Source organism: Sceloporus occidentalis, unplaced genomic scaffold, assembly GCF_023333645.1.
Source record: "Sceloporus occidentalis isolate IW3139 unplaced genomic scaffold, rSceOcc1.0.p SCAF_6, whole genome shotgun sequence".
Taxonomy (NCBI): Eukaryota; Metazoa; Chordata; class Lepidosauria; order Squamata; family Phrynosomatidae; genus Sceloporus; species Sceloporus occidentalis.
The window spans coordinates 4944820-4963139 of NW_028316986.1; the positions used below are offsets into that span (position 1 = coordinate 4944820).

At 42.6% G+C, this 18320-nt stretch overlaps 1 protein-coding gene across 4 annotated transcripts in view; it reads right to left on the bottom strand.

Moving 5' to 3' along the window:
* Nucleotides 1-1398: 1398 nt before the first annotated feature.
* Nucleotides 1399-18320, bottom strand: part of LOC149310350 (integrator complex subunit 9) — a 108297-nt gene continuing 91375 nt past the window's right edge. For all 4 annotated transcript variants that reach the window (XM_089528777.1, XM_089528780.1, XM_089528778.1 and 1 more), the window contains 5 exons: nt 14319-14443; nt 13103-13270; nt 4906-5004; nt 3112-3249; nt 1399-2456 (listed from right to left, as the gene is read on the bottom strand). In XM_089528777.1, the coding sequence (XP_089384903.1) occupies nt 2280-2456; nt 3112-3249; nt 4906-5004; nt 13103-13270; nt 14319-14443 (707 nt within the window). In that variant the 3' untranslated portion in view covers nt 1399-2279. The remainder of the gene's footprint in view (nt 2457-3111; nt 3250-4905; nt 5005-13102; nt 13271-14318; nt 14444-18320) is intronic.

An 18320-nucleotide genomic window follows, 5' to 3' on the forward strand; every position in this document is an offset into this window, starting at 1 on the left:
GACTTTCTCCAAGATAAATGATTAGGCAGGTGTTGCTTTTTTTATCTATTAGGAGCACAGAAAGTTACTGCAGGCTACATTCACAACAGAAGGGAATTTTGAGCCACTTTCAGCAATGGGTTTGCCCTCTTTGGAGATGTGGGTTTATGCACTCTTTCCAAACATAGCCAAAAACACAAATGTCACAAATAGTGACATACACATAGAATCATAGAATCGTAGAGTTGGAAGAGACCACAAGGGCCATCCAGTCCAACACCCTGTCATGCAGGAGTCATGCATAAGTCATGCATTTCCTATGGCACAAGGTAGACCGAATTCCTGGATCAAGATACAGTATCATCACTACAATCTATCTCACAATCTGACCCCCAAACCCACTTTAAAATCTAACCAGGTGTATTTACAATTGTGGCAATGGAAACAAGACTGTAAATCTGAGTAGGAAATAGTTGCAAGTCATAAGTCTAATTACATCATTGTAACATGATGCCAGGTTACTGCAGCAGAAGTGGAGTTATGCAAACAACAATGTTGTGTATTGCAGATGCATATTGTGGTTGTATTTATGGTGTGCATTTATTTCACAATGTGATTGCACATCATAAAAGCACCCAGTCATTGACATATGTTGAGCAAGTTGCTTCTCTGCATGGGGGTTGTGTAGGGCTGGCATAGCATATCTCCAATGCTGATATTGATGAACTACACTTTTGGGATGTGAAATTGCAGATGTGGTATTTTTGTACAACCAGTTTTTCCAAGAAAGAGGTGTCTATGGGATTAAACACTTAATAAAACACATCCCACTTGTAAACAATGCAGGAGAAATTAACATCTACATTGTATGGGCATTCTGATGCACAGTAGAATGTGCACTTGATTTATGTCTCCGTTTCATGTACCAAGCGAGTGCCATGCATACAGAATCCTGCTTCCAAGATCTCATTACCTTATCTGGATTAGAGTGAGCTTCTACTTCAGCTACTTCGTGATCTATTGGTTGAGTAACTGTCATGGGGATACAGAAACAAACACACCTGGCAGCATCAGATTTATAGCAATGCCTGCTTTTCCTATACTCCTCCTTCTTCAGTTTCCAGTCAAGAGGAGATGGGGAGGGAAGAGTCCAGCTAGAAGTGTGCAAGGGTTCCTTCTCTCTCTCATTCAGTTGCGCAAATACACACACCTTCCAGATTCTTCTCATCTCTTGTTTCAGTTGAGCTTTTCTGATAAACAGCAGAGTGATAAAAGCAGAGTGGAAAATGAAATAAATACGTTTCAGTGCTGCAGAGAAAACTGCACACTCATTTGGCCTTTAATATCCTACAGTACCTATGATCTGTGAAAACACTTTTCAGCTTGATAAATCCTTAAACCACAGACTTAAACATAAAAGTCTCTCAATGACATTGTTTATTGTTATTTTGTTTTAAAAAATTGATCGCCTATGACCAGCTATCTCTAGGTTTTCAGTGTTACAACAACAAAGGAAATAAAAGGAAAAACAAATGGATGAAAGTAAAAGACGGCTTTAAAGAGTACTTCCCTTGTTGCTATTCCAATCACGTCTCAAACAAAATGACAAAAAGCATTTCTGAAGTTCTGTGTTTTGCAAGAGAACAACATGGCCCATGACAAGACCTCAGTTGTGGTTGTGTGCTTTCTCTTTATGAGTTGGCTGCATTAAGGGCAGGTTGAGCACTGTGGTTTTGTATGCAGTATAAATACAGAGAAGGGTTAATCAAATCCTTCCTTGACTGAGGCCACAATCCTGTTAACCAATGCAACTACGCTGCTATGTAGCAGCAGCAGTGGTAAAATACCCAGGGGTGTAACAATAATGCCCTCCCCATCAAGTAAAGCTGTCTTTCTCTCAGAAGATGAACCTGCTCTGCCAGTTCTCAAGCTGTTTGGGAGTTGGCAGGACAGTGAGAAAAATGCCCTTTTCTGCTTCCCTACACTGCTCCTACATAGTTCTCCATAAAGTGGCCTATGCCAGTTGTAACACATAGTTATATTGGCATAAGCCACAAGAGGATTCTGGGCCCTGTCTCTTGTATTTTCTCAACACTATGAAAATTCAAAATTTAGTGGAAGCAGTTCTTGCCATGATGCAGAAAGCTACACCTGTTGAATTCTGCCTTTTCTATAGTACAGAAGTCTCTGTGGATAAACACACTCTATTTGGAGGGAAGTGTGGTTTCTTGCAGACAGTGTGGCTCTCCCAGCCCCTTCAGCACCAGCTGCGCTTGCTGCTCCTTTGGGGAAAAAAATGGCTAGAATTTCTGTAGAAATTTGAGGACCAGGTCCTGCAACTTCACCCTCAGCGCCTCGTCGCTTTCGCACATGATGTGGGTTGAATCCTCCTCAATGCGAATGAGTGTTTCCACATCTTGGAATAACACAATGTGTCCCTTTGGAGTGTCTTCCACCTTGACGTCACTGAAGCCGTGCTGCAGTTGCCAGAGAAAAGAAAGGGTGTCGACAATGAGAAAACAAACAACATGTGCTCAACATTGGACATGGATTCACATGATGGAAGATGTTTGTTTTACATCCAGGGTGCAACTGTCCTCCGTTTTTGATGCATGTTTAAAACGTATTATCTGAGCAAGCCTTCTCTGTTCCAACCAAACATCTACTTCTTGGATTTCAAAAATAATTCGTTTTGTGTGTATTTTACATTTTATTTCCATACATGATTTTGATATTTTTAAACATAAGTGGCATACAAATATTTGCAATACGGAGGCAATTACACATTCCTCAAAAAGCCAGGGTTCATCCATACTGTAGCATCATACTGAGGTGCAGATGAAGCCAAGCTATCGCTAGCCAAATAGATACCAGCTTAGTCCTCAGTGGTTTCTGTTCAGTTCTATCCGTTTGGGTTCATGGTCTGAAATTCAGGATTGCCCCTCTGCCCTTGGTACTGAGGATTACAAAATGTAGGTTTAGCATCCCTTCTGCCCTGTGCCACCAGTGTGTAATAGAAAAGGGGGTAGATATTAAGAAAATAAAAGCAAATACATGTGGATCATGACATAGACAGCTTCTATAGATAATGGTTCAGCAATAGCTTGAGGCACAAAGAGAGAATTTCATTACCTTTTCTAGAGTTTGTACTAACTGGTCCACTGGGACGGAGCCACTTAGCAGAGGCTTGACAGGTTTCAGTTCTGGGACGTCGTCTGTCATCCTCTTCCTCTTTTTACCAGTTTGAGGCTGGGGAAGTTTGGGAGGAACCTAGAAGCAAGCAGAAATTGGGGGACAGCTGAGTTACTGCAAGTAATGATCTACAAATGCTCAGGTGACCTATCGTCCTACCTTGACAATCTTACTACAAGGATGGCCAGCTTTTCTTATTCAGGAGGGGAAACTCTATTCTCCTGACATTACATCAGGGTCAGTGGGAGTATCCTAAAATGTCAAAAGTAATCATGAGACAGACTGTCCCATGAGTAATTTTACCTCTTTCTCACTAATCCAGGGGAGATCTCCCTGTGCAAGTTGAAGAGTGGCAGGAGGCAAATACCTGGCACACACTTCCAACTACAGCCTGAGTCTTTCTATAGTGGCCGGTTTCTTCAATGCCTGATTCTCAAGTGTTCTCAGAGCAAAGGCACGCTGGAAAGAGTGGTTTGGGAAATCACCTGCCAAAAAGGCACAGGCAAATTTCCAAGCCAACCCTCACAGGACTCTGAGTCCAACACTGAAGCACTAAAATAGGGCATTCTAGAAAAATCTAGCCTCTGGGGGATGCATAATTACCCTGGTAGATGTTCTACTTTCATGGAATATGATAGGATTTCAGCCTGGGGATTTAACTCTTATAAAAGGTCAGTATGCAAAGGTATCTTGTAGCACTTTTGAGACTAAATGAGTGAAAGAAGTTGCAGCATGAGCTTTCATTGGACTTAGGACTACTTTCTCAAATGCACAGAGTGAAGGACCTTTATAATTACACTATATGAATGGCCATAGAAATAAAAAACTTGTAGGTATGGTGATGAGGTGACAAGTTCATTTTCAGTTATGGTCATTGAGGGACAAAGGCATGATGGAAGATATGTGGATGTATGACTACTTGACTGATGGAGGGAGTTCTGAAATGTGGTGTGGACAGGTTGGAAACAGAAAGGAGATATGATAAACTGGCCAAGAGCGTCCGCATGAAGCTGGGGTGCTAACCGTTGTTATAATATGTGTACTGTACCAGGAAGCCATTGCCTCTGTTTAACCCACTGTTGTGTAAATTTACAGCGCTTTATAAATAAAGGTTAATAATAATAATAATAATAATAATAATAATAATGTTGATGGATTTGAGTTTGTGAGTATATTGTAATTCAGCTGTTTGTCCTTCCAATTTTCTTTTGTAGTTTTTTTGTTCAAGGACTGCTGTCCTGAGTCCTCAACAAGGCTAGAGTTGATTGTCATTGTATTACAACGCATCTGCAGGGTAACAGGTGGGAGGAAGCTGATGCATTGTATCCTCGTGTTTTAAAGCCATGTTTGTTTGGCAACGTATTGTCAATTTTTTTAATTAAAAAAATCCAAAACCCTCGCTTATTCCTGACTGTTTGGGGCAGGTGGGTTGCTGTTTGGCAGGAAACAGCAGGTATAAGCCAGTGAATAGAGCCCAGGAAATCTTCAGTTTCCTGAGGCATATTCCAAAATGGAACTGATTGATGGACCCTGGTTCTTTTGTGTTTCCCAACAGATGGAATCAAGGAAACTTTTCAAAAAATGCTTTGTTCCAGGTGTTTTTCTGGAACTGAGTAGCAATAATTGCTAATTAACTGGGAAACTCGGGCTGCTGATCAAAGCAAGGGCCTTTGCCCAGCCTCCTCCCCTGGCTTGGGCATCACCTTGACCCCCTTCTGCCAGCATTCACTGTACCTGGAGCACATGCTTGTTGTCTTTGGTATGCAAAACAGCAGTAACGGTTGCCAAGGAAATACCCGGTTTCATCTCAGTGGGCACCAGAGAGTCTGCAAGCTGGAGAAAAACAGACAGTGCAACATGAAAAAAAGAAGAGGAGGAAATCCAATGGAGGCAGGGTGATTTGCACCAATAAAATACACAGGAAGAGTACACTTACACACACATGGATAAGTCCACAGCAGGGATGGGTGAAACTGAAGTGTTCCCTACCCATGTCACTTTAGAAAAGAAACTGAGGGTCCTTTGCTGTTTGCCAGCCAACCTGCATCTGTTCAGAGGACCCTCGCACCATCTTCTGGTTACCTGGGCTCCCAACTCATGATCAACTGTATACAGTAGATTATGAGTTGGGAGCCCAGGTAACCAGAAGGTGATGAGAGAGTCCTCTGAACAGATACAGGTTGGCTGGCAAAGGACAGGTTAACTAAAGACAGGGTGCCTAGACACCCTCCTTTTCCAGGACATGTCTTACATTTCAGCCTTCTGCCCAGGAGGAATTTCAAAATGTCCTCCATTTGGAGTATGACTATGAAGCATTATTTTTCCCCTGAAAGTCCTATATTTTACAGTGCTTTGTCCTCCTTTGTGGTTGGGATATGTGATCACCCTGTCCAAAGTGGCAGATTCAGCCCTCTACATAATTACTCTTAAATACTAAGATGTCAGGGTTTTAAATATGAGACAGTGAACAAGCTCTCTATTTTAGACTACAGTCAGTCCTCCATATCCATGGATTCAACTATCCACAGCTTAAAATATTCAAAAAAGATATAAACTCCAAAAAACAAACTTTGATTTCACTATTTTATATAAGGGACCTAATTTTACTAGAACACTGTATATAATGGGACTTGAGCATCCAAATTTTGACATCCACAAGGGGCCCTAGGACCAAACCCCAGCAGATACCGAGGGTTCACTGTATTTAATTAAAATGGGGAAAATAGTAAATACACAGATATACACATCTCTGAGGGAGTAACATAGGCTTTTCATTGTTTAGGCACACAGTTTACCATTTAATTTACATTTCAAACAAGACATTTACATCTTGCATCATGTTCCCATCATATCCCCAGCTCAATGAATATATCACATCTGCATGGTAAGTGGCAGGTAATTCCATGCTACTGATCATAACGACAGACGTTGAAAATAAGATGGACAATAATATAATGCTTTCGAAAAGTGACTTTTTTTGGCTTGCATCTTCCAGAATCCCGCAACCAGCATGGCCAAAAGTTTGAGTACACTTTTTTCTAGAGAGAATCCCTGCCATTGCATCCTGCCTTTGCTTTCTGCGCTTTCTGGAGTTGACCACTGTGGTAAACAGGATGCCATTCATTGTTGCACTATGCCAGAGGTTGCACCTTTTACAGGATAGTGCAGCAGGAGTAAAAAAGGAAGACAGACAAAATACTTTCTATTTCTCCACAGTCTTTCCTTCCTTCATGACCACAGTGCCTACAGTTCCCTCTGCTTACGCTGGTGGATTTCCATCAGCGAAGTGCACTGACAAGATTTGAACCTTTCATTTCCCTTTGTCTGATCCAACTGGAATCTTCTCGCATTCTAAGGGTGTATCTACACTATAGAAATAATGCAGTTTGACACCACTTTAAATGATGCAGCTCCATCCTATGTAAACCCAGAATTTATAGTTTTGCAAGGTCTTTAGCCTTCTCTGACAAAGAGTGCTGGTGCCTCACCAAACTACAGATCTCAGGAATCTGTAGGATGGAGACGTGGCAATTAAAGTGATCTCAAATTGCATTATTTCTACAGTGTAGTTGCACCTTCAGTCTCCCTGCTCCTGTTCAGTCCTGGAGAAAACATGCAGACTGTTTTTCAGAAACACAATTCCCCCTTCTATGGATCTTCTCCTATGGAACCTCAAAGTTTCTTGGCGAAAGATCCTGAAAATGGCTGGATTTTACGTACATCAACCCTTAATGGTTCTGTAGCTAGCCTAGAGACTCTCTGGTCTATAGGACTCTAGAATGGTGTCTCTAGGTTATGCATTGCAAAATCACATCTGCATTCAAATGGTGCAGCACATAAAATCAAAACCTGCTTCCTGGCACTGTCATAAAAAAAGGCAAAGACTCGGAGTAGCGGCTGTGATGACGGCCTTCAATAAAAAATGAGGTGTGCCTCAGGGCCTTGAACACTCTTACACCCCGATAAATAAATCTATTAGCAGCCAGGAAGGCTCTTCCCCAAAGCAAGAGGGTAAAAGACATTTGGCTTCCCGTTATGTTTTATTTATATGGTTGGATTTCCTTTTGGAGGAGAGCAGAGGTGGGGAGGGCAGGAGGACAGGAGACTGACTTAGGCTATGTAATGCTTGGCTTCTCTGGGTCTCCTGTGCCTTTCCCTGTTTTCTCTTCCTGATGTACTCATCCAAAACATGAAATGGTAAAATCCCATGGGGTAGAGCAACCAAGTGCAAGGGGGAGTGTGGGCCATAAATCGTATCTTGCCTAGTTCTACACATTAAATATCAGGTTGGCATTTCTGACAACTTGAAAAACCTGCCTGCAATATTTTAAATCAGGGAGTGAGCAGTTCACATCCCATGGGTGGCATGGGGCACTATCCATTTTTTATGGGTCTCAGCTTGTCTGACCTCACTCCCCCTTCCCACTGTCTTGGTGTGTTGGGAATAAAACAACAACAACAACAACATAGAATCATAGAATCATAGAGTTGGAAGAGACCTCAAGGGCCATCCAGCCCAACCCCCTGCCATGCAGGAAATGTCAAACAAATCTCATGGAAGAAAGCATGCTGACCACAGTAAATTATTTGGAATAAAGACTATAGCACTATATTCAACTACAGTTGTTGTTGTGTTCTGTCAAGTCATTTCCACCATATGGCTACCCTAAAGTGAAAGTACTATGGGGTTTTCTTAGCAGGATTTGTTCGGAGAGAGGCTGTCAATCCGTTCCTCTGCGGCTGAGAGAGTGCAACTGGCCCAGGGACAGACAGTCAGTTTCCATGGCCAAGTGTGGTCTCCAGAGTCCTTAAATAAGCCATTTGCCAGAACTTACAGGAGTTTCTCTACTGACGCTACCTCTCACTCTGTATCCATATAAATACAAGCACTGAGTAGATCTGAGAACTGTAATTACACGTTGTGTTTCCATTCTTGCTACCACTGGCGGAATATAATAATAATAATAATAATAATAATAATAATTTATTTATATCCCGCCCCTTTGAGGTCAATCGGGGCGGCTAACAGCAATAAAATACAATACATTATACATCAAAAATCTACTTCCCTCCCCGCCTTAAAAATTATTAAATCAATTATAATTAAAACCAACAAATTAAAACAACATCAACACATACACATTATTACAAAACAGAACAAAACATTAAACTAAGGTAGCATTCTACTTGAATTTGAAAGGGAGGACCATGGAGACTCTCAAGAGAAGAAGATTCCTGAGGCCGGGGTTATCTACCCAGGAAAGGCCTGCCGGAAGAGATCTGTCTTGACAGCCTTTTTAAAGCTGTCTAAAGATGTCAATTGACGGATCTTGTCCGGCTGGTCGTTCCATAATCTGGGGGCAACAACAGAAAAAGCCCTCTGGGAGGTAGCTGGAAGCCTAGATCTTTGAGGCTGCAGCAAATTCCTCCCAGAGGCCCGCTGCCGCCGTCGGACCCCTCTTGGAGGGCCCCAGCGATGGCATCAGGCCTCCCAGAGGCCCGCTGCTGCCACCGGACCCCTCTTGGAGGGCCCCAGTGAAGGCAACAGGCCTCCTAGAGGCCTGCTGCCGCCGGCGGACCCCTCTTGGAGGGCGCCAGCGAGGCATCGGGCCTCCCAGAGGCCCGCTGCCACCACCGGAGCCCTGTTCGAGGGCTCCGGCGGCCGCAGCGGGCCTCTCAGAGGCCACTGCCAATGGCGGCGAAGTCTTGCGCGACCTTTCTTGTGGTCGCACGAGACTTCGCCTCTAGGCCACTGCCATTTTGTTTTCAAAATGGCGGCGAAGTCTTGTGCGACCACAGGGGAGGTCGCGCGAGACTTCGCCGCCATTTTGAAAAATGGTGGCGGCCGGGAGCGGTGAAAAGCCGCAACCGGCATTGGCGGCGGTGGCAGGGGCCGGCGGAAAGGCTTCTGCAGGCTGCATCAGGCCCGTGGGCCCGAGGTTGCCGACCCCTGCTCTTATCGGTACTTCTGTGTCTATACCATATGCCTATGTGTACCTACACCGTGAGTGAGAATGATACAGCCTTCCATATGTTGTTGCAGTGCAGCTCCAGCAAAAATAGCCAACAGCGAGGAATGCAAGGAATTCTATTTCAGCAACATTAGCTGTCTAGTATTTTCACATTGGCCTAATAGAGCTGAAAAGACCAAAATGAGAGTCTTAAAATGTTCAACACTGATTTTTTTTGCCTCTTGAAACACTTCATAGCTGAGGGATGCTGGAAGGGAGGGGAGTGCTTTCCTTCTCAAATTTCCTTGAAGAAGGAAAGATTCAGGCAATGGAGTAGCAAAACCTGTGAACATTCCCTGTCTCCGTTCTCCAAAGTCCCAGAATGAACTATAGGACAGTTTTGTTTTCTGTCTTCTGTGGGAGATAGGTGTTTTTGTCCCCTCCTAATCTGCCAGGTACCAGAATCATATTTGTGCCACTGGCTACAGCTCTTTTTTTCTTCCTTGAGAACTTGCTGCAGACCAGAAGCTGATTGCTTGTGAACTGGCAGCAGCCCATGAATAACCATTTTGGGTAGCCTTGCTCTATGGCCCATGAGAACGCCAAATCTTCCCTCTCAGCAAATGGCAAAAATAATCTCCTGTTTATTGACAGAAGGACGACACAGTCTTCTGGGGTCTAGATTAGGCCTTTTCTGCAATGACAAGCTGGCACTGTGGAGTTCTGCACAGGGCGACTGATGCAAGAGCTGGCCTGTTGGAGATTAGCAAGTGGAATTCCACCCATACTTTTAAACTTAAAAAAAAAAAGCTTTAATAAAAAAAACCCTGATGGGCGTGTGTGTGTTGTGTGGCAGTTTTTATTAAAAAGCCTTTCATCACAGACATCATTAAAGCTATTTTGCTGCTACAGGGACTGTAATGAGTCTCGAGGGTTTCTTAAAACGTTTAAGGAATAAAGCCGAGAACCGCCTCGCCTATTTGTGCAGTTTTGATAAACCCATAGAAGTTAATTTCCCAAGGACATGGTGAAAAGAGAGCCGATGTACGTGCCAAGCAGGAGCAAGGGGGACAGCTGGTCCAGTACTGAGGGCCTTATTAAAAATGCACAAGTCACAGCCAAATTGCACATCTCATCCAAGTCCCTGCCTGGGCTTCACGCCACGCGTTTCACCATCAGCCTCTTCCTCTTCTTGCCTCAAATATTCCCATACTGCTTTGCTGTTGCATGGGATCAATGGAACCCAGTCCAATGTAGATGTGCAGTGTAAATATAGGCTCCAGTGGTGTGGTGGTTTGTGATGTCAAATTAAAAGAATGGTTTACTGATTACAGGAAGGTGGAGGCTTCAGGGTAGTGTGATCCTTGTTGAGTGATGGGAAATCTCCTTCCTCTACTATTAGAGCTTGCCCTGGGTTGCTATTTGTAGCATTTTCCATCACAGGATACATAACAGCTGTGTTGTCCATGTGCAAAATCCAAAATTGAGGTTGGATGGATACTATATTTTTGGATCACTGACTATACTTAAAGGGGGATTCTGGGATCTGCAGTCCACAGAACTAAATTCTAAGTTCTTCTTGGCTGGGGACTGGCAGGACAAGGGGTTGGACTTGATTACCCTTGTGGCCTCTTCCAGTTCTATGATTGTGAACTCTGGAGATCAAGGTTCAATTCCCCAGTCAGCCATGGAAACTTCACAGGAAAATTGTATCCTTCACAAAAAAGCACATTTTCTGCACAGGAAAAATACATTCCAGTGCAGAAAAACAATGCAGAATGCCAAAAAAAATTGGTTTTCTTAACAATGCAGGACAAGTCCCCAATGGTAAAGATTCTCATTTGTGCAGGATTCTCCTGCTCAGGAAATCCTCCTCCTCCCCCCTCATTTGTTGTTTGAATATTTGTGAATATCCTTTCCATCCCTTGGAAAAAACAGTTACCACTGTGTAAATGCCAGTCAAGCTGGTGTAAATCACCAGGAAGAATCCAACCAGGTGGAAAGGGCTGCTCAGACAACTTTTGATGAGAAGACCAAAGGAATACAAATGGACCATGGCAGCACTGTTTTGCAGATCTACTTCTGTGGGTGTCAGAGTGTTCCAAGCAACACAAATCTTTCCACAGGGAAATTATTCATGTGGACTGAACTGACCCCTTGGGCAATGCATATAAAGCCTAGTATAATCTCTTTTTGCTGGGAGAGGTATTGTGCTTAAATGCAGAGAGACCTCTGCAGCACAAGACCTCTTACCTGAACAGAACGGAGGAAGGGAACGTACAGGCTCTACAAAAGGCAAAGGATGCTGAGGGATTCCAACAGAGTAATTCTTTTTTCTTTCCTAATTAAAAACACCCTCATGAACTCCAGCTACTATTCAGGCAAATGGGTTCCTTGCATGCAAATTAGAGCTCCTTCCTAAATTGAACAGGGAAGCTTCCCTTTGTTAGCAAAGTGACTTAATTTTACACAGGGCTCCACATTGCCTTTTTACAATCCTGTGCTAAACAACACCCCTTTGAGTTTCAATGCTTTCTTAGCAGGGGAAATCTATTCCAGTTACAGAGTTCTTTCTAAATGCTGTGAAGTTTATTTGCAGTAAAGTTTATGGTGCTTTAGATGAAGGGGGTGAGTTTAATTCCACTACATCATGCAATGCTAACGTGTGAACTATCCTTCTATTGCAAGTTTGCAACACGTACAAACACACTGTCTTAAGTCATGTTGTTGTGAATGATACACAAAGTAGAAAAATGGCACCCTTCTTAGGCTGAAAAGTGCTCTGAAATTGATAGGAGACAGCTGAGCTACCATGGCATAATGGTTTGAGTGTTGGACTATGATTCTGGAGACCGGGGTTCAAATCATGGCTCAGACATGGTAAACCCAATGGGTGACTTTGGGCAAGTCATACTCTCTCAGCCTCAGAGGATGACAAAGCCCCTCTGAAAAAAGGACGCCAGGAAAACCCTGTGATAGATTTGCCTTTGGGTCATCATAAGTTGGAAATGACTTGATGGCACACAACAACAACAACAACAACAACAACAACAACAACAACAACGCTTTATGGCAGGCAGCTGCATAACATAGTTCTCTCAGCCATTTTGAGTCTGGGCAGATAGGTTGTTGTTATTATTATTACTACTACTACTACTACTCGCCACGGGTCAGTGTAAGAGGGGTGCCCCAAAGAAGAGATACAAGGACTCCCTGAAACAACATCTCAGGCTTGGCCAGATAGATCACCAACAATGGTCCTCCCTGGCCTCGCATCGGGAGGCATGGAGACGCACTATCCATGACACTGCAGCCTTCTTCGAAAGCTCACGCTGAACGAGCCTCGAACAGAAACGACAACACAGAAAGAACCGCAACCTGGAAACATCACCCAAGGAGACTTTCTGATGTGCTTTCTGCAACCGGACCTGTTTATCCCGAATTGGCCTTTTTAGTCACCAACGTGCTTGTACAAAGCGCGGGATGAGTCCTTCCTGAATCTTCGTTTGCGAAGCAAAGCCAGAGAGAGAGACTACTACTACTACTACTATCCTCCCACCTTTTCCCCAATACTGTGGACTCAAGCTCACACAAATTAAAACAGATACAGTTAAAACCATTTCCAAAAAGAAAGAAAAAAGAAAAAGAAAAGTCCTGTCTTTTGTGACACTATAGGGGTCATCTCTAAGACTCAGCTTTTGGCTCTGAAATTTCAGGACCTGGGATAATTCTGATCTGGCAGCCCCAGTTGCCCACTTGTTTTTTCCTAAAGATTTTCTGCATTTCTGCTAACCTGGAGGTCTCTTCCAAACAAGTTGATCTGTTGCCTTCTTGACCATTTTGAGTAGGCAAGTCTTCCTCCGTTGGTTTGAGGCTACCCCCCCCCCCACTGTACCGGAGGCTCATCCACCCATCAAAACCTGAAGCCAAAATTGCCACATCTCCCCTACTATGTAGAGAAACTACCTTTGGTCACTCACCTCTGGCGTAATTTCAATCTTTTCATAGCGGCGCTTGAATGGGAGAGTCAGCACTTCGGCTCTGCGGTAGGACATAGGTGGGGGCAGGCAGTCGACCATCAGGTCGGTTCGGTGGGACTGTGTCGGTGGGGGCTGGGTATACTGCTCTGGGCAAACCACGTGGAGAGGCTGTTGGCAAAAATAAATAAATGAGACATGTATTTGGGCACAGTTCTGGAAGCCCTAGAAATGTAATCAAAGTGTCAGTAAATTGACTTTTCCAGTTTAGTGCCCTCCAGATGTGTTGTAGTACAAATCCCATGATCCCCAGCCAGCACAGGCTCCCCCTCGCTGCAGGTATCCCACTACTGACACCACATGTGGCAGTTACTATAAAGCAGACTCATGCACTCAGTGCTCCAGTGATATCAGGCTTGATTATTGCTTCAGAAACACCAGTAAACACATTGTGGATAAGATGCCTGGCAAAGAGGAACCTCAGCCCATTAAACAGCAATAGCAATAGCAATAGCATTTACAATTCTATATCACTTATGAGTGAATTCAGTACTCTCTAAGCAGTTTACAATCTGTAAGCCAATTGCCCTCAGCAGGCTGAGTACCCCTTTTACCCACCAATGAAAGGATGGAAGGCTGAGTCAACCTTGGAGCCCTGGGATCAAACTCACAACCTTGTGGCTGCAGTAAAAGCATTTAAACACTGCACTACCAATACTCTGCAGCTATAAAGAAACAGATACTGAGGATGCTCTAGCCTTGAATTTCCTGTGCTATGCAGCAGGTTGGATTAGCTGGTCAAAAAGGGCCCCTCCAACTCTACGATGCTCAGCTGCCATGGGTTTGAGGTGGTTTCATGTGGTTGTGGGCATGGTAGGCAACTGCAGCAGAGCCAAATTTCACCCCTGTGGTGGGTTCTTCTCCCTCATTTGGGGGCAAAAATTGGATTCATAAGTTCCTCACTTTGGGAGTGATTATATTTTTGTTTGGGGCAGCTTTAGTTCACCTACTGTTTCTAGTGGCCTCCAGGGATCTATTGACCTTCTTTAGGATTTTCCTTTCCCCTGAAAGATTAAAAATAATGTGTGTGGGGGGGAGGTATTTTGAGTCACAAAAAGCAGGCTGGGGTCCACAAGCTTCAACTTCTGCACTCCTGGTTTAGGGTCCACAATGAGCATGGCCTTGTAGTAACAACGACAAAAATATGAATCTGATTTACCTGTACTTCTTTGAGCAGTTTGGACACCTGGATAAAATTCAGCCTGGTATCTATGGGGCAGTAAACACACTTCATGGCCAGCGGTTGATAAGGGGCCAAGGCATCCAGATAAGAAAAGTCAGGCTCTATCGACAGAAAAAAGTGAGTGAAGATAAACAAATGGGATGAAACAGTATCTGAATTCATTTAAGGACAGAGGTGGGAGGGAAAGAATATTTGGAAATATTTGAATAAAAGACAAAAAAATTGGCTTCCCGTTTGGTAAATAACATTCTGAATGGCTGAGAATCTTTGATGCTCAGGACTTATTCTACGTGAAACACACAGGGTGTGCATGTAGAAAATGGCATTCTCTGCACAGAAAACATGTTTCCTGTGCAGAAAATAACATTCTTGTACAAAAAGTAACATTTCTAAGCAGAAAATGAAGATTTCTGTGACACACACACACACACACACACACACACACACACACACACCTTTTTCTTTTGCTCAGAATAAAATCTGAAATGCAAATAGTCCTCAAAATTGCAGTTTTCAAAGGCAAGGACAAAAATGGTAAAATTCATTAATGCCAACAACTACCAATTTTATTAGTACATTCCTAGTACAGATCTTGCACAAGCGTCTCTATTCAATCTTCTCCACCTTGGTGCCCTCCAGATGTATGGGCCCAGGTGGCCCGAAATGGTGAAAGTTTTAGTACAACACATCTGGACAGTGCAAGAATGAAGAAAGCTATGGCAGGTAATATGATAACAATTATGCTCAAAACCATTCACTTCTTGATCACGTAAGAAGACAAAGGTAATCCATCTGGGAGAGTTATGGGGCCAGCATTCTGCTGCCAACACACAGGACACAAATAACTCATTTAGAATGGTTATGGACCCATCATTCTACTGTCAACACAAAGAATGCAAGGAAACCTGCACCTTCCCTCTTGCTCACCCCAGCATCTGAACATGGAATCATACTGTTTCCAGTACTGGAAATGACTGCTCAAGAAGGATATTGACAGTCTGCATACTAGAGGGTTGGACTGGATGGCCTTTATTGTCTCTTCCAACTCTATGATCTAGAACATGGCCAGGGGAGGGCGAACAAGATAGTCAAAAGTCTGGAAATCAAACTTTAAAAGGAATATTTTAGGAAGCTGGGTATGGGAAACATACCCAGAAGATTCAGAGGTGACATGATAGCCATGTTTAAATATATGAAGGGATGTCAGGCAGAAGATTTGTTATTATTATACTATTATACTATTATTTGCTATTTGATGTTTTTAATTTGTTGCCTGTTTTACTGAACCCTTTCCTGTATTGTTATGTATTATTTATATGTATTATGCTATTATTTCTTAGATTGTACGCCATGGGCAGGTTTACTCTTATCTATTTTATTGTTTGTATGTACAGTGCTCTGCAAATCAACAGCGCTATATAAATAAAGCATAATAATAATAATAATATGGAGTGACCTTGTTTTCTCTTGCTCCAGAGACTGCAACACGAACAAGTGTATTCAAATGATAAGAAAAGAGATTCCATCTGAACATTAGGAAGAACTTTTTGATTATAAGAGCTGTTGAACAGTGGAACAGATTGCCTGAGACAATGGTGGGCTTCTCTTCATTGGAGGGCATTAAACAGAAGCTGGATGGCTATCTATTGGAAATGCTTTAGTGTGTGTCACTCTATGGCAGGGAGGTGGACAAGATGGTGCTTGTGGTCTCTTCCAACTCTTATGATTCTACAACATATTGCTATTCTGACTAGTAATTATTGATAATAATAATAATAAATTTTATTTGTATACTGCTTTTCCTTAGATCAAAGTGGTTTACAGACCAATAAAACCGTTACAACATCTCATAAAATAGATAAAATGCAAAATACAAATTATATAAAATCTAAAATGACACCATCCTCCATGAATTTACATAATCCCTTTTTAAAGCCATCACAATATTATATGTAGAGAGTACTACAGTTTAACTATGTGCCATGTGAAGAAATATTTCTTTCTTTTTTAAAAAATCTCTCCTGAATATCCCTCCATTCTGCATCAGGGATGACTTCCCCTGAGTTTCAATATTTATGAGAATTGGGGGGGGGGGTGTCTACATACCTCATTCTATCAACATAATTACAGTGGGCTTTTGGTATCCAGTGGGGTTTGGTTCCAGGAACCCCCGTGGATACCAAAACACATGGATGCTCAAGTCCCATTAAATATAGTGGCATAGTAAAATGGTGTCCATTATATAAAATGGCAAAATCAAGGTTTGCTTATTAGAATGTATACATTTTAATACAGTGGTCCCTACACATTCACTGGGGTTGGGGGCTCTAGGTCCTCCAGTAAAACTCTATGGTCAACATCTGTCAAAGGTTGACCACAGAATCATGCTGGAAGAACTACAAATGCCTAGAGACATGTTTTCTCCAGTAATCTCTAAATCCTTCAGCACAACTCTATGGTCAGTTTCCAGCAGAATCTCTTTGGAAGACCTAAGAATTCCTAGAGGGAACATATTAATCAAATCCGCAAATATTCAAAACTGTAAATGTGAAAGCTGCAGATGTGGAGGGCTGACTGTAAATACTTTCAAGCCATGGATAGTTGAAGCTGTGGATAAAAAAAAAACACCTGTGGATACAGAGGGTGAACTGTATTTTCTTTTCAAACTTATTTCCAAAATTCCCTATCCAAACAGCCATAAAAATATTACTACCATTATTTTCTTTTCAAACTTATTTATTCATTTATTTGATCTTCATCCCACCTTTCTCCTTGTGCAGGAATCAAGAAAGAAATGAAAGCAGTGCTCTTATGCAACTGAGAACATGCATCAAGAGCAGCGTTTGCATAATGACAGCTAGATTGAGCAGGTATTAAGCCTTAGAATGGTGTTCAATTTTACTCCCTATCTTTTCAAAAGACTCCTAGGTCAGGCTTCCTTCATCTTGGCTCCCTTCAGATGTGTCAGACTGCAGATCCCACCTTCTCTAGCCAACATATCTGAAAGGGACCAGGATGGAGAAGGGTGCCCTGGTAGTTTTCAGAGACCTTGATGAAAATTATGCCCGTTATTAGTCTCCTCTCAAGTAAGAGAACAATGCCTATTCATCTGGAAGGATTACCTCCCTGGTTCTTTTCATTCTTTTTCCTATTGCAATTTTAATCAAGAGATGCAAGAGCGAGGAGAAACCCACCATTTTAATTAAACCTACTCTTTTTTCAAGCTTACTAGGATTACAAGCAAACCAAACTATGTCCTGACTCAGGCTTGGAAGGTTTCATTTTGAACTGAAAGAAAATGCAATTACAGAAACTATAATAATGTTTCCAAATTCTTTTTAAAAATGCTCCTTATAAAACAGAGTGATGCTACAGTGGAGATCCAAATGGTACCAAAGCTGATTTCTGTCTGGGACCAAGCCACAAATCTGGCTTTTTATTAAAGCTTCCAGGAACCAATTTATTCCTGGAGTACATGTGTTAACAACAACAATATCTTGACATAAAGTAGGCCTGTGACCCTAACATAGTAATATTTTCCCCTCCTTTTGCCTGATGGAGTTTTGCCAGTGGAGTTTTGAAAGCTTGCATGATGTATTTTGTATCTGTTTGGTTGGCCCTATAAAGGTATTGCTGTTTTATGTTATTGTACTTTGCTGTATGCTCAACACAGCTACACCTGGATATTATTTAAAGGGTTCTTCCAGGGTAAAAAGGCGGCTTTAATCAGTTTTTAACTTCTCTATGTTGTGAATTTTTAATTATGCCATGGTACAGACCACTCAAAAAAGGTGGCCTCCCAGTGCCTGTTTTTCTGCCAGAGGGAAGCCGTAGCCGCCAAACTGCATGGTTTCCCGCTGACGGAAAAAGAACCCGCAAATAGTGGGTTCTTCTCAAGCCATGGCGCCAATGTAACAAGTGTGCCATTGGCGTAATCGTTACGTAAGCACTGTGCGGCACCATGTGGACGCCGCACAG